The following is a 15,249-nucleotide window of genomic DNA, read 5'->3' as shown; positions in this document are numbered from 1 at the left end:
CTCATTTATACAAGTAAAATCCAGTGACATTACTCCAACTATGAATTAATTTGATTACCAAGATACATATATGACAATTCTCACCTTTGAATACTCTCTGTGAAAAGCTTTTCTACATGGTAGAGATGCTTTCTTAAATCTATAGGTGTCTCATCATCATCTTCCTGATTAAAATAAACAAAAATTTTTTTTAGAAAAAAGCCATATTCTATCTTGTTCTTATGAAGTAGAGCCAGTGAACATAGCTTAACTTTTTGATTAGTTAAGTCTGAAAATGAAAGTTTTGCCACACTTTCTCTTAAAGATTTAGGAGAGTGTCCAGTGATGAAGACTTAGTACTGATACTGCTCTCAATACCAAATTTCAGTGGCTTTCTTAGAATGTAGTGTACCAAACAGCAATTTTGACACATAAATCTCAGTTACGTAGTCAAACCCCCTTTCAATTTTATCATTTTTATTTATGACTGACGTCTTAGACCTCAGCTTAAACACAGAGACAATTCCAACTTTACAAACGTGGTTTTAAAGGAAGAGGACAGGATCTATGGGAAAACCTCAGGCACATATATAGGGACTTCCTCAATTTTCTCACTTTAGCTGCCTGTTTTGTTGGCTATTATGTTTGAAAGGGCCCTGACCTGAATGTCACAGGTTAGCCCAACAGAAGCGAAGTAAGACTGGCTACTTATATGTGAGATCACCAAATGAACCTAGAGTTGGTAGAAGAGGGAGCCAATGGCAAACCACCTCTGTTTGTCTCTTGACTTGAAAACCATGTTGGCTGTGACTTGGCAGAACTTTCCATGACCATTTGAAGAGGCTCCTGATCTGACTCAGCTATTTGCAACGCATCTCCACACGTCTTTAATTGGATCATTTAATATATGTATAATTTTAAAAATTCAGAGGCTATTCTAAGCACATTAAAACATTCAATCAATACACTTAAAAAAACTATTGTCAACAAGACTATTGTCTATTTTGTTACAAGGAAGGAATTTTTTATAATTCAGTAAATATATTGGAGAAACAATGCAAAATGTTTGATCCTCTGCTTAATGGGAACAATGATTTCTCTAACTTGGACTGGAAATATCACCCAATCTGTAGTTCAGATCACTGACAAGGTCATCAACTGGCCAATTTTCCAATGGCATGATTGGTATTTTTTCCTTCTGGCCAACTGCCAGAAGAGGTTGTTGATGATTTTACAAGTGGAGAGAATAGGAGATTCCAGTATTAGCAGTGGTCAGTGTTAAATAAAGGAATTTTCTGAACTTGGTGTTTAAGAAGCTTCCTGACTGCTTCTACTTTCATTTTATGTGGCTGAGCTCGTCCACTGCTTCAGTCTTCAGGTGTGTTTCTGCTTGCCTTGTAACCCCTTCCCATATCTTGTCAGCCAGAAAGGAGAAAGCATTGGTGGACATTTTAGGACACACCGCGCTCTTGGCGGGAAGAGGAAAGGAAAAAAAGAAAGGGGCCTCAGAACAGCAGAAAGACGACCAAGACAAAGGGGGACCAGGCGGGGAGAATGTGGGGACAAAACGAAGACACACAAACGAATAGGAAGAGTGAGGAGTATAATAGAATCAAGTAGAATCAGGAGCCTGTCGAGTTGGTATGCACTCTCTGTGAGGCAGGAAACATACTGGGGAAGATAGCCACTGGTCAGGATACAGGAAGTGACTAAAAGTTGGTTTCCTGCCTCACAAAGAGTGAGTGGGAGCAACCCACACAAGATGTCCCCCGCCTCCATGAGAAAGAGAGAGCACACACATGAGCACAAAGCACCATTGTAAGTGGCACCTTGTTTTGACCTTGCTTTTGTACTACTTAGCAGGGAAGTTCTTTTTAAAATTTGAAACCAAATTTGCTACTATTAATAAGCAAACCCAGTGGTCAGAAATTTCAGCGATATTTGTTCTGATAAAATACATATTTACTAAGAAGCAAGTCCCACAGGGTTCAACTGACCTAACAAGTATGTATAAAAAGAACTGCAGTCTAGTCTAGAATTGTTCACTCTGACAGTAGGTTCATAAGAACATAAGAACTAGCCTGCTGGATCAGACCAGAGTCCATCTAGTCCAGCACTCTGCTACTCACAGTGGCCCACCAGGTGCCTTTGGGAGCTCACATGCAGGATGGGAAAGCAATGGCCTTCTGCTGCTGCTGCTCCTGAGCACCTGGTCTGCTAATCAAGGATCAAGATTAGTAGGGCAACCAATCCTGAATCCTACCTGTAAAACACCTTCATGATGGATCAGAAGGCTTGAGTTCAGTGGAAAGATAATCTAATTTCAGTGTTTTAGCCATCCTAATAGGTTGCTCTGAATAGAGCTTTAAATCTTCTATGGGACAAATCAGAGCAGATTCTTCCACTGTATCATCTAAAGAAGGTATCAAAGTGTCTTCAGATTCAGCTATGAAACAATGATCAAAGCCCTCTTCCAACTTCAATGATAGATTTTTCTCCAATATTGTTGGTTAGTTGTACTGCACTGAATGTCCTTTTTGGTGTTCAGTACCGTTTTAGTAAGATAGTGCAAATTTATAGGGAAGATATATTGCCTGGTGCACCACAGGCATTTTCTCCACTGGATTCACTAAGAACGAGCCTGCTGGATCAGACCAGAGCCCATCTAGTCCAGCACTCTGCTACTCGCAGTGGCCCACCAGGTGCCTTGGGGAGCTCACATGCAGGAGGTGAAAGCATTGGCCTTCTGCTGCTGCTGCTCCTGAGCACCTGGTCTGCTAAGGCATTTGCAATCTGAGATCAAGGAGGATCAAGATTGGTAGCCAGAGATCGACTTCTCCTCCATAAATCTGTCCCAGCACTTTTTAAAGCTATCCAGGTTAGTGGCCATCACCACCTCCTGTGGCAGCATATTCCAAACACCAATCACACGTTGCATGAAGAAGTGTTTCCTTTTATTAGTCCTAATTCTTCCCCCCAGCATTTTCAATGTATGCCCCCTGGTTCTAGTATTGTGAGAGAGGTTCCTGCTATGGATTATTCCAAGTCAAGCCAATGATCCATTTACACATAAGTTCCCAGGTCTGAATTTAGGAACTCTCTGCAAGCAAACCATGCATTTTACTAATAATCCCCCCATTTCAAACTGCAAGAGTGTGTCTGGTAAAGTATGCAGTACCAAGTCCTGCCAGCAAAAAATGTCTTTGTCTCTAGGGGACCACAGTCTCCTTATTGGAAAAAACCTGTCCATCCTCTTCACTTTTATAAGGATTTGATTAAAAACTATTTAAAAACTGAAAGGCAAAACAGTTAAAAATTTCAGAAGGATAACTGTGTTAGTCTACTGCAGGGATCTCCAACCTTTTTAAGCCTATGGGCACTTTTGGAATTCTGACATGAGGTAGAGGGCACAACCATAAAATGACTGCCATTAGAGGAGGAATCACACTCAAAGGCATCCCAAGTGCAGGAAACAAGAGGAGTAATTTTAAAAATATACTGGGGAAGAGCTGTGAGAGATAGTACAATCAACACTGCAGTGGATGATGCCATTGAACTAGGTGATTCCTCCATGCTAAGCAAGAGGGGAAGGTACACACCAAGGTGAAAATGAAGAAAGCTTGTACCAACAGGCTACAATAATGACTTTAAAAAAATTAGTTCTCCCACTCGAGTAGCAATATGCTTTTAAGTAACCAAAGTAATAAATTATAAAATTACTTTGGTTACTTAAAAGCATATTGCTACTCGAGTGGGAGAACTAATTTTTTTGAAGTCATTATTATAGCCTGTTGGTACAAGTTTTCTTCATTTTCACATTGAACTAGGTGAGCAGGCCATAAAGTTTCATTGTGGGGAAGAGGTTTCCTCTTGCTAGATTTGTGGCTTTCAAAAGCAAGCAATCCAAACATATTTTATTCCTCCTCCTATACTGAGGAGATGGCCAGTGATCTCTAATCCTCATTCGCTGTCTATAGATAGGATAAATATATATTTTATACCATTCCAGGACTTGAAGACAAGATATATGCACTGGCTCAATAGTCATGAACTCAGTAAACGATAATAATTTTCAGATTGTGTAATTATTTTGTACTTACTGTTCGTGCAAGATCTCTGCATATTAGACTTCGAGTCAAGAGCTGCAATTTAATCTCCGTGTCCCACTTTCGACAGTTCTGAATGTATTCATGGCTGCCTATACTGTGTTTACTGTTAAATAAATAGATGCTGAGGTCACCTATCTTTTAAAAAATTGGCAACAATCTTTTAAAACATTTGTTTGCAAAGTATGTAATAATCTTGGGTGCTGTGTGGTTTCCGGGCTGTATGGCCGTGTTCTAGCAGCATTCTCTCCTGACGTTTCGCCTGCATCTGTGGCTGGCATCTTCAGGCGAAACGCAGGCGAAACGTCAGGAGAGAATGCTGCTAGAACACGGCCATACAGCCCCAAAACCACACAGCACCCAAGTGATTCCGGCCGTGAAAGCCTTCGACAATACATATGTAATAATCTGATACAGACATAAACATTCTCAGTCTCTGAAGAACAGAAATAAGAAGACTGGGGACATGAACAGACCAGAACAAACTTTAGAAAAGTTCCAGGTTTGCAGAAAAATCTGAAATCTTAAGAAACAAAATGTGGGGATTAATCCCCCACAAATAATAATATCTTATTATTTATGTATCTTTAAGAAAGGTGATCTTTAAGAAAGATCTTTATGTATCTTTAAGAAAGGTGATCTTTAAGAAAGATCTTTATGTATCTTTAAGAAAGGTGAGAATTGTTAGGAAACCACAATAGTATTGACAATTTCAAGCCTTAGTTTTTGTCAATAAAAAGCAGGAGGGGCTCTTTTGGCCTTTGAGGGAAGACTCATGAGGGCCATGTCTGCCAGTAAACATCAGGTGACTTAAATGACTCACGGGGAACTGGCTGAGACCTGAAACAGGGGTCAAGAGTAGGAGCAGTTCTATTCTGCAAGTGTAGCTCCACATGGATCCAGCTCTAATACTTTGACAACTATAAGGCGGATCTGTTGGTCAAACTTAATTAGAATATTATATCAGAATAGTTCAAACTAAACCTATAGAAAGAGTTTTCCCCCCACAGGTGCCATCAAGAAAAGAAAAGTGTGAGTGAGGGGGTGTCATTAATTAATGTACAAGTTACAGTTATGTATAATAATTTAAAAAGATTTGTGTACAATGTTTTAGGGAGACTGTCTTACATTCCTTCCTAAATAAATTATTTGCCTGGCCCCCATTAAATGTAAGCCATGTATGTTTAGCTAATGAAAAAGTTATAAGATCTTTATCAATTTCTAATTTAATTTCTCAGAACTAGTCAGATGTATACATTGATAAGAACATATTTGTCAGAATAGCCAAGCTTAAAGACTGAAATTTAGACAAATCCTTCGGCACTTGCTAATAAGTTACCAAGTCAGTTTACAAGTGTCTTTTATAAATGTTTTTCTGAAGTCATTCTCTAAACAATAAAACAGTGATAGGGAAATGATTCTTACTTCTGCAAAACTTCTTCTGTTCCGCAAACTTTCAGTATGTAACTGCCGATGTCTATGTCATTCAAGTCATCGTGTACCCAACAAAGTGCTTGCATTATTATAAGCTCAACTGGAGAACTTGCTGTTTAAAAAGGGAAAAGTGACATGACAAATGAAAGTACAGAGTTCCTGTTCAATTCAGCACTGATGATTCTACCATTTAACATTAGGTTTGGAGTGAGTGTTATTAAGTGTATAATTTTTATTCTGCTTTGCCATATAAGGGGATGCCTTTTCATAAGGCGGATCTGTTGGTCAAACTTAATGAGAATACTATCCTGTTTCTTTCAGAATATCAGAGTGGGAGGAAGCTAAAAGTTGGATATGTTGGGTCAGGTTTTTTTTCAGAGGGCCATAACCTTTATAACATTTACAAGTAGAAATAACTTGCAGAATAATGACAATTCTCATGTGTCTCACTTTATAATATCATTACAGGAATTGTGAGCTTAATTTTTACTGAATCATCTATATACATACCATCGCATGTAAAAGTTACTGGCTGCTGGAAACCTTTGATTTCTATTGAAATCTTTATACTAGCATTCTCTCCACTGATGTTTCTTTGCAACAAGACTGAACTGAAGACAAAGCCCGAGTTTGTCTCATAATCCGTATAAGGAAACTTGGTCCTCAACCTGTAAGCAATATGAAATACACGGCTTCAGTTGAACGGAATTACCACTAAGTTAGCCAAAACAAACAAGTGCATTAGACTGCAATTCTACTTATTTAGAATTCTCCTTCAAAACAGATAGAGATTATTTTGAGCAAATAATTTAGTCTTTGTAAGAAGCATTTTACATACTTTTGCTAGCCTATCAGGCTGATCATTGACCGCCTGTCTACCCAATTCTAAATAACACCATCCTCTACAATAAATCTTTGAAACAATATGGAACAGTAAACAGGTTTATGTAAGCTTGTCTGCTTTGCATAGTTTACTCCATTCAGCTAATATGGGAATTGTTCATACATACACTGCAGTAACCTTTACTATATGTCCTCCTATTTAAGAGTATTGTGACATCTTAAAAAATAAAGGAAATGAAACAACTGCCGTAGTAATATTCTTATTTAATTACAGTCAGGAATCAGTCCTTAGTACAATAGTTTTTATTTAAGTTGATGGAACAAGAGAAAAAGTTAAAGGCAGAATGGGCATTTGCTTCCTGTGAATCAAAGTATTAAAGTCTTATTCTGTGATTGAATGAAACCAGTGTGGATATTTACTTCCTTATGAAGGCATACATTATGATACATATCATGCCACTTGCAAATGCTTACTTTGCAACTGTGTTACAAAAAGCAGCTTGTTCTTGATTTTGCCCTTCAACATTTTTGAGAAAATTACTTCCCGTTGGTAGGTTAGTGGTCCCACTGTCAATCTGAAATGTACGGATAAAAAAAAGTCAAGCAATGGTTGTATATAGCTGCTAATACACATTATGTGACTGTCAATGAGTTGACAGTAAAACTACACTGAGCATCCAGTTTAAACATATTACTGATTTGACACTGGACAATTAACCAATCCATAGTTACTGGAAGACATTTCAAGTGGAGCTGTTCCTCTCAAATCAAAGCAAACCAGAACATAATCTGTAATCCCTTCTAAAGAAAGCAGAACACACAATGTTAAAGTTATCCTAGTCTTCTGACTTTTATATTTCAAACACAAAAAATAAATTATTGTAGAAATAGTACACAGTAGTTTACTTCAAGAGTATGTGGAATACCTTCATTTGTGTTATCAACAATCTTAAACATTTATACTGTTGTTATTAAAGACTTAAATTTTCAAATCAATCTCTAGAAAAAGTTTGTGAAGAATGATTTATAAAAAACCACTATTAAAATAGAAGTTGCTTTTTCATAGTTCTAGCCACCTATGCCACTTTCCTTTCCAGCATTTTAGTCATACTTTTTTTTCAAATTTAAAGGACATTTATATTACATGGTCATGCCAAAACAGGAAATATCCTATTTAGCAGTACCAAAGTATACTCTGGACAGCAGCTTGCAATTCGATGGATCTCTTCTATTCAATAGCTAACACTAAATTCAAGAAATTGGCCCAATACCACTATTTCCACCCAAACAACCAAGTTAAACAGGACCAAACATATTTTATCAAATACCGGTATTTATTCAAAGGCTCCCGCATTGGAGGGGGGGTATTTCATAAGTTTCTCCCCCGCCCCCCGCCCCATGCCACATAATAGACTACTGTATCATTGATATAGTGGTCTTTTCAGACCTAACCCATAGAATGTGATGCTTCTTCATAAGCAATTATTACTAAGATAATTCAATTTTGTGTGGTAGATATAAATTTAAATCTAAATTTTAAAAGCTATATTACATTAATACATGCTGAGTGTCTTTCGATAATGAAGCACTACAATATTACCATGCTACTTCCAAGAGAAGTTGTAGAGATTAATCACTTGCACATTTTTTTCTAGCAACCAGACTAGTGTCTTCTCAATCAGTGCACTACAATTACTGGAAAGGTAAAAGAATATTACTGTTACCATCTTAATATACTTGAGTCAGCCACCAGAGAGACAATGTATGTCTAAAAATTGTGCAGCTTTTCTATCTTCTATCATTTAAACCTTATCAAGTATCAATAAGTTGCAAGAACTAGTTAATTCATGGAAAAGCTATTTATCTTTGACTAAAATGTGTACAAACTTACAGTATACAACAAGGTTATTGTAGGTATTCAGTTTGGTACAATTTGGGAAAGCTCTTGGAAATGTCCCAGGCATTGTGTTTTATACATTTGCCTTGGGCTAACGAAATATTTATAGCATTTATGTCTTGTGATAACAGAATACTAATGTAGCACAAAAGTACAAAGAATTTGTGCATATAAGACATGAAAATATCTGCCATCAAGGGTTTGACCAGTGCTTATAGCCCAGCCTGCTGAAAGTCTGTGGGCTTCGAAAGTGCAGTCAGGACACTGTCCATCACCCAGCTTGAGAGCTTAGGGATATTGTATATTTATGTATTTACATTATTTATAGTTTGTCTCTCTCACTTAGACTTGAAGCAAATTACAGATAGTAAGCAGGGGCGAAACAAGGAGGAACTGTGCCTGGGGCACGCGTGCACCCTGCAGCCCTGCCACACCCCTGTCCCAGAATGCCCCCACCACGTCCCTGCAGTGCGCCTGGTGTGTTGCGCCGCCCCCTCCGCCCCCTTGGCGTTACGCAACTGATAGTAAGTCACTACAATCAATGAATGTGACGTTTCAATAAACAATTTAATAGGATTAGGGTTGCGGGAGCAACCAGAAGTCTTAAAACAGAACTGAAACGAAATGTAAGTATTAACATGACACAGTGTGGATCCAGCCGGTATAAAAGTGGAATTAATAATAATAATAATAATAATAATAATAATAATAATAATAATAATAAATGATGCAAAATTTCATAGTAGCATCTTCGTTTCAACAAGCTATACACAGTAGTACAGACCACAGTCCTAATGATTTTTCTATCCAACTCTGTAAACCATTTAGCATAGTGCAAGTCTGTTGCTTGCACAGAAAAGTCCTCTTGCAGAATTCAGTTTGCATAGAAAACAGCAAGAGTCCAGTAGCATCTTGAAGACTAACAAACTTTCTGATAAGGTATGAGCTTTCATGAATCACAGCTTCAGAAATTTTTCAAGAATCTGAAGAAGTTAGGTGTGATGCATGAAAACTCATACACTGCTGGAAATTCTTTTAGTCCTTAAGGTACATCTGGACTCTTGATCTTTTCTCCTACTACAGAAAAACTAACCCATTGTGATCGATCAGTTTTGCATAATTTGTGAAAAGTCATGACAGTGGGAGCCTTCCTGACCTCAGGCAGGTCATTCCACAAGGTGGAGGCCACAATAAAGAAGGCAAATTTATGAGCAGTTCCTGCCTCCCTGAGAAAGGGTTGGGAAATCCTCCATCCAAGATGCCCTCAGTCACTTCCAGGAGAACAATGTTTGATTTTCCACTCCCCCACATGATCCGCAGACTCTTATCTGATAAGCTGAATTTGTTTCCCCACTACTACACATGAAGCCTGCTGGATGATCTTGGGCTAGTCACAGTTTGTTCACAACTCTCTCAGCCACACCTGCCTCACAAGGTGTCTATTGTGGGGAGAGAAAGGGAAAAGGAGTTTGTATGGTGCCTTGAATTTCCTTGCAGGAGAGAAAGGTGGAATACAAATCCAAACTCTTTTTCTTCTCCCCTCCTTCAGGCACATCCTTGGTCATCCATTTGTTACTGAGTTCAATTTAAGTTATTGGTTATCACATGCAAAGCCCTTCATGGCCTTGGACCTTCATATCTACAAGACTGCCTCTCTGTCATGCTCCACCACAATAGCTTTGCTCATCAGATCAGGGTGTTCTCCAGATTAGAGTCCACCTGCTCTTAACCACTACACCATGGTGGACTAATATGTGTGCTCCATCTAGCTCCCGATAATAGTCAAGATGGGGCATACTTGACCTGCCGGGGTTTCAAAACTGATTTTGAGGGGAAACCAATGCACAGTGAATTGCAGTAGCCTAATCTTAATGTGACTATGGTGTGGATCCAGCCGAATCAAGATAAAGGACCATTTTTTCAGTCCAGGCTGAGTTGGAAGAAAATCTTTTTAGCAGCTGCATTTTGTTTCTCCATCAAGTTCCAAGAAATGCTATGTCTGAACCATATAGAACTATAGTTCCCAATTTTAAAATCTGATGACTACAATTAAGCCTGCTAAATAGAAAAGTAACTGATTGGGAATTAATCAAGACACTGCTTATAGTTCAAACTGTCAAGCCAACATGATAATTATTTAGTTTAAACAGCAACAAATTTTTCATACAGGAATCTGCACCATTTATTGAGCAGATTACTTTCACTATTATACATGGTGCTGAGATAGATGGGTGAATGCACCAAATTTATTCTGTAGCTACAAAACTAGGAAAAACACATAAATTTCATGTTCCAGATCAAGCCAATACTTCTATTAGAACTTTTTTTCAAAGAAAAGTGCAACTGTAAATCAAAATAAATAGCAGTTAAGTAAATGAGATATTATCCCATGGGGAAGAGCTTGATTACTGACAGAGTTCATGGTTTAAGTATCAGCAGTGTTCTCAACTCTGTAGGAAGGTTTAAAGAACTTTAGACACACAAATGAACTGATCAAGCCTCACAAACCCAATCTATTATTGACTACCATCTCATGACATAAAAATATGCATGAAATATCATATATTGATATCCTAAAGAAGAATGGCGATATATGTCTGTCACTTCAGAAAAGATAGGACTTTTTCTTCAGTTAAACTTGTCTAATACATTTTGTCCTGCTGAGTTAAAAAGTTTTGTTCCTATGCCAATAGTACTTCGCTTATGCATGTAACTTAAACATTTAGTTTCCCAACTCTTAACAAGAGATCAGAGTTTCATCTTTCATGAAGAGATTTTTTTCAACTTTAAACAGTTTTAGCTAAGCATGTTTACACACTGATTTTGAAACAATGAGGTAGGAAGTTATTCTTCTTTTATTTTTACTACCAATGCGTGAATTACGAATTACAAGAAAGGCCTTGCTGCATGAGTCTCAATTGAGAGGGAGAATACAATGGGAAGAACAGTTTTTCTTGGCCTTCATGCTCGGGCTATAGCCAGTTCACTTTTATCCCAGGTTGCAGCAGCAATTCAAGGGACAAGAGCAAGGTAGCTGGTTTGTCAGGAGGGGTTTTGTTTTCCTTCTGTTCAGGCTGTCTATGTCTAAACCAAACCAAACCTGCTAGCTTGTGTGGCAGTGGACTTTTCTATCTCCCACCCCCCCACCCCCCACACACACTGAACAAGCGAAGCAGGGAGGATGAAGATCAAGGTCTGGAGCTGCTTATATTCAGCACTGAAGATCTGGGTGCTATAGCTGTCGCAGCCACTGAAGCAATTTTTTTCTGGCCAATCCCTACCTGGCCCCACTCCCTTGCTGAAAATCTTGAGTGAGTGCCAGGAAAATGGTCCACAGATGCCCTAGCACCTGTGAGCTAAGTGTTCAGGCCTCTGTCAACTCATGTTAAGTTTATCTGGATTAATGTTGAAGTTTTCTTTCAATATTTTCTAGTTCTTTCCTATTTAAAAAATCTGAAAGCATGTCTAAGCCTGCCCGCAATTTTGCCATAGCTCCCCCAGAATATGCCGGCACCTTGCTTACCCTGCTTGGCATGTTTAGTGAATGGCTGCTTGTTGTTGTTTTTGCATCTCATCCCCTGGCCTTGGAGAGTTCTGTGGCCAGCAACAGTTTTGCTTTTGGGGAGGCGAGTGGGAAGGGAACTCACCCAGGCATACAATCTATCAGCAGAGTTTAAAGCGGAGTCATTCTGGTAAGATGAGAAGGTCTATAGTCTTCTTGCACTCACTGCAGCCTCCCACCACTCTTGGAAAAGAATACTCTCCACACAAGATATTCTTTCCATAGGAAGGTTTTACTTTAGCAGTTGCAAGATTACACAAGTCTATGCTATACAAGACTATAAAGCTATACAGCACTCTTCAGCAAGAATAAAGTTGAACACATACTCTCTGAACTTACACTCAGTCACTGAACTCTGCATATATAATGCATTGCTTATACACCCAACAAGGATACTTTTCCCCCACCCCAGCAACAGCCTCTCATTGGTCGAGAGTGACAGTTGAACTCACCAATCATGTTAAAGGTCAACTGTTGCTACTTCGCCCTGGACCTAGACTTACTGTTTCCAGCCTCTGTTGTTGGGGAAACTTCTGCTTAGAAGATGAACCTTTTGTGAACCTTTCTTTTTTATATCATGACATAATCTTTGCTATTCTCACTGAATATGAATTCTGGCAATTGCCAGTCAAATATCCTAGTCAAATATTCCCGTTCTCAATCAAAGAACTCACATTTCGTTTAACCCCTCTGTTTTTGGGGGGAAAGTGTAGGCATGACAAAGTGATATTTTAAAACAGCTAAAGTATCTCATTTTAAAGATTTTTTTATTTTAATATTTTAGCAATAAGAACAATTAGTGCCCATGCTCAATTATGAATATCTGACAATATGAATGCCCTGACCTGGATGGCCCAGCCTACCCCAATCTCATCAGATCTCAGAAGCTATGCAAGGTGGAACACCACCAAGGAAGTCTGGGATTGCTACAAAGAGGCAGGCAATGGCAAATCACCGCTGTTTATCCCTTGTCTTGAAAATTCAACAGGGTTATAATAAGTTAACTGCAATTTGACAGCACTGTACATACACACACCCCCATAAAAGTAGAACAGAAAAATCACTGCTTTTCGTCCAACCTATAAACCTTGGCAGCCAATTCAGTTTCAAAAAAAAATTTTGGAATGAATCTTACCTGTGATGACTGGCCCTGTACCTTAGCGAGTTGAGCGGATCGAAGGTTTAAAGACCGACTTCTTGTAACTGTAGCCCCAGAAATAGATTTCCCGTTAACTTTTCTTTCAACAAGGCATTTTCCTGTGGATTTCTCCTGCTGCAGAACAGCATCCCAGGGATCTTCAACAACTAAACTGCAAGTTGGCTTTCCAGAATCTTCTGCAGTGTACAAAATATCAACACTGTCTACTTTAGGTTTACTTAAAGGATCCAAATCCAACCAGTCAAATTTACTAATATCACTGATGCTTTCAGAAGTTGACAAACTAACTGTAGATTTAGCATCAGTCACCTCTAACTCTGTGCTTGACCTCCCAGTTTTTAGAAATTCAGACGTGCTTGCTATCTTGTCAAATACTTTTGCCATTTCAGGTGTAAGAGTTGGATTATATCCAGGCAAATTTCCTTGCGGATGGAAAGTTGTGGCACCTGGCAAGGAGTATGAAATATACTGTGACCTCTCTGGAAGACCAAGATAAACAGGCTTTGTAGACTGGTAGGTGGACAAACCTGGATGGACGCCATTCTGAAAGACACCAACTTGTTTACCGTAAGAAGGTGTAGTGTAAATAGAAGGTACGCTGCAAGGTGAAGGCCCAGGCAACCCTGCTGTCCACTGAACAGCAGTGCTAGCATAAAATTGTGAAGAGAATGATGGACTAATAAGAGGAGTTGGTGGCAAGATAGGTGGTTTGCTGGCTTCAATGTTGTCCTCCAGCAGTAGTTTCTCTAGCTCAGCATGGGTAATTTTCTCTATGTCAATGGTGTTTAATTTATCACCTGTTGTTTTCTTGACATCAGATTCCGGAAACACAATTAGATCATACTCCTGTTTTCTGCAGGACTGTACACTTGGCCAAGAGCTGCTTAAAGTGTCAAAGCTTTGTCTATTACAGGCTACCACTTTCTCTTTTTGCATCTTAGCCAGAGCCTCTGCTTCCATTTGCAAAGCTTCTTCTTTGTCCACTTCTTTGGCCCTTGTTGTGTCCACAGACGTTGATAAACTTTGTTTGAATTCATTGCTGTTAGCTATCTGGGCCATATCGTGAAAGCAGATGTCCATTAAGCAGACACTTTTTCAAAGTTGCCTCTAGCCTGAGAATGTTCAAATACAGGTTCAGCAGCACTGGGGGAGGGGAAAAAAAAGAAAAACTGTTGTTAAAACACATTCACATGATCAAATGTAGAAGTACTCTCTACCATTAATATTGTACATTACTAAATCTCATGGTTGACTATGTCCAATATACTTATTTCAATTTTATTTTGCTTTTCTCAAAGAGACTCAAGTACTGTGGCTTAGGATACTAGTGTTCTGTACAACAACTACTGCCTTGATTCTCACACCAGTTATATATCCAGTTAATATATCCAAAAATCATTTCTATGACACCAGAACAGGTTCATCTGTGAGGCAGGCTCCCAAGCAGAGCAAGAAATGAGATGCATTTAGGGTAAGGAATCAGACCTGCTGAATCTCTTGGGGAAATAGGGGCTGCAGAATTTAGGCATTCCTTGTTCACTGTCAATCTAGTTCACTGTTAACCCTCAACCTCCTTCCCAATCCCACAGAGCTCAGCTTGTCTGCCAAAATAGGGTGCTTTATTCACCTCTAAGCAAGTGGTCAGTGCTAAGACCTTAACTTACATCAGTGCAACCCAGATTCAGCCCATTATTATTACCTAAACTAGACAGAGTGGATGAACACACAATTCTGGAATCAGACAACAGTTTCGGTGAGGGGAGAGATGGAAGGGAGAATGCACCCGTTAATCCAACATCTTCAATATTTCTTCCTGATAATCGTACACAGAAATGGGCTATGTATACATGGCTATACACTAGGATAATAATTACTTATCTGAATGACTTACTATTGCACAGAAGTCTTATTATTGCAGTGAATTAATGCTAAAAGATTATTTTTCTTTGGAGTAGCTTTACTGCATCAAAGCTTAATTTCAGCCACTTCATAATCACGGAGTAAAGGCAACACCAGTCACATTCATACCATTTTAATTACTGCAACCAAACACAAGAGTATTTTTCCACTGTTTCCAGATGAAGTAAAGGGGCAACTAAATTCTTGAAGAAACAGAGAATGCATGTAGAATTATCCAGGTTTATAATTCCAATTCTTATTCCAAACTACTCGACCCAATATTGTATAGCTAGAGGGAACAGAAAGCAACAACTGTAATAATCCAGGCAGGTTGCTCACAATTAGTTTACATTGGATTAAAGCACCTTGA

At 38.7% G+C, this 15,249-nt stretch overlaps 1 protein-coding gene across 1 annotated transcript in view; it reads right to left on the bottom strand.

Moving 5' to 3' along the window:
• Nucleotides 1-15,249, bottom strand: part of PIK3C2A (phosphatidylinositol-4-phosphate 3-kinase catalytic subunit type 2 alpha) — a 65,209-nt gene that overhangs the window by 39,733 nt on the left and 10,227 nt on the right. Inside the window, exons 2-7 of the mRNA XM_048483946.1 lie at nucleotides 12,957-14,123; nucleotides 6,837-6,937; nucleotides 6,030-6,187; nucleotides 5,511-5,631; nucleotides 4,080-4,191; nucleotides 85-164 (exon numbers count right to left, since the gene is read on the bottom strand). Coding sequence (XP_048339903.1) covers nucleotides 85-164; nucleotides 4,080-4,191; nucleotides 5,511-5,631; nucleotides 6,030-6,187; nucleotides 6,837-6,937; nucleotides 12,957-14,060 — 1,676 coding nt within the window. The 5' untranslated portion in view covers nucleotides 14,061-14,123. The remainder of the gene's footprint in view (nucleotides 1-84; nucleotides 165-4,079; nucleotides 4,192-5,510; nucleotides 5,632-6,029; nucleotides 6,188-6,836; nucleotides 6,938-12,956; nucleotides 14,124-15,249) is intronic.

This window comes from Sphaerodactylus townsendi, linkage group LG02 (genome assembly GCF_021028975.2).
Source record: "Sphaerodactylus townsendi isolate TG3544 linkage group LG02, MPM_Stown_v2.3, whole genome shotgun sequence".
Lineage (NCBI taxonomy): Eukaryota > Metazoa > Chordata > Lepidosauria > Squamata > Sphaerodactylidae > Sphaerodactylus > Sphaerodactylus townsendi.
Note: the sequence above shows the minus strand (reverse complement) of the source record. Positions and strands in the feature narration are given on the sequence as shown.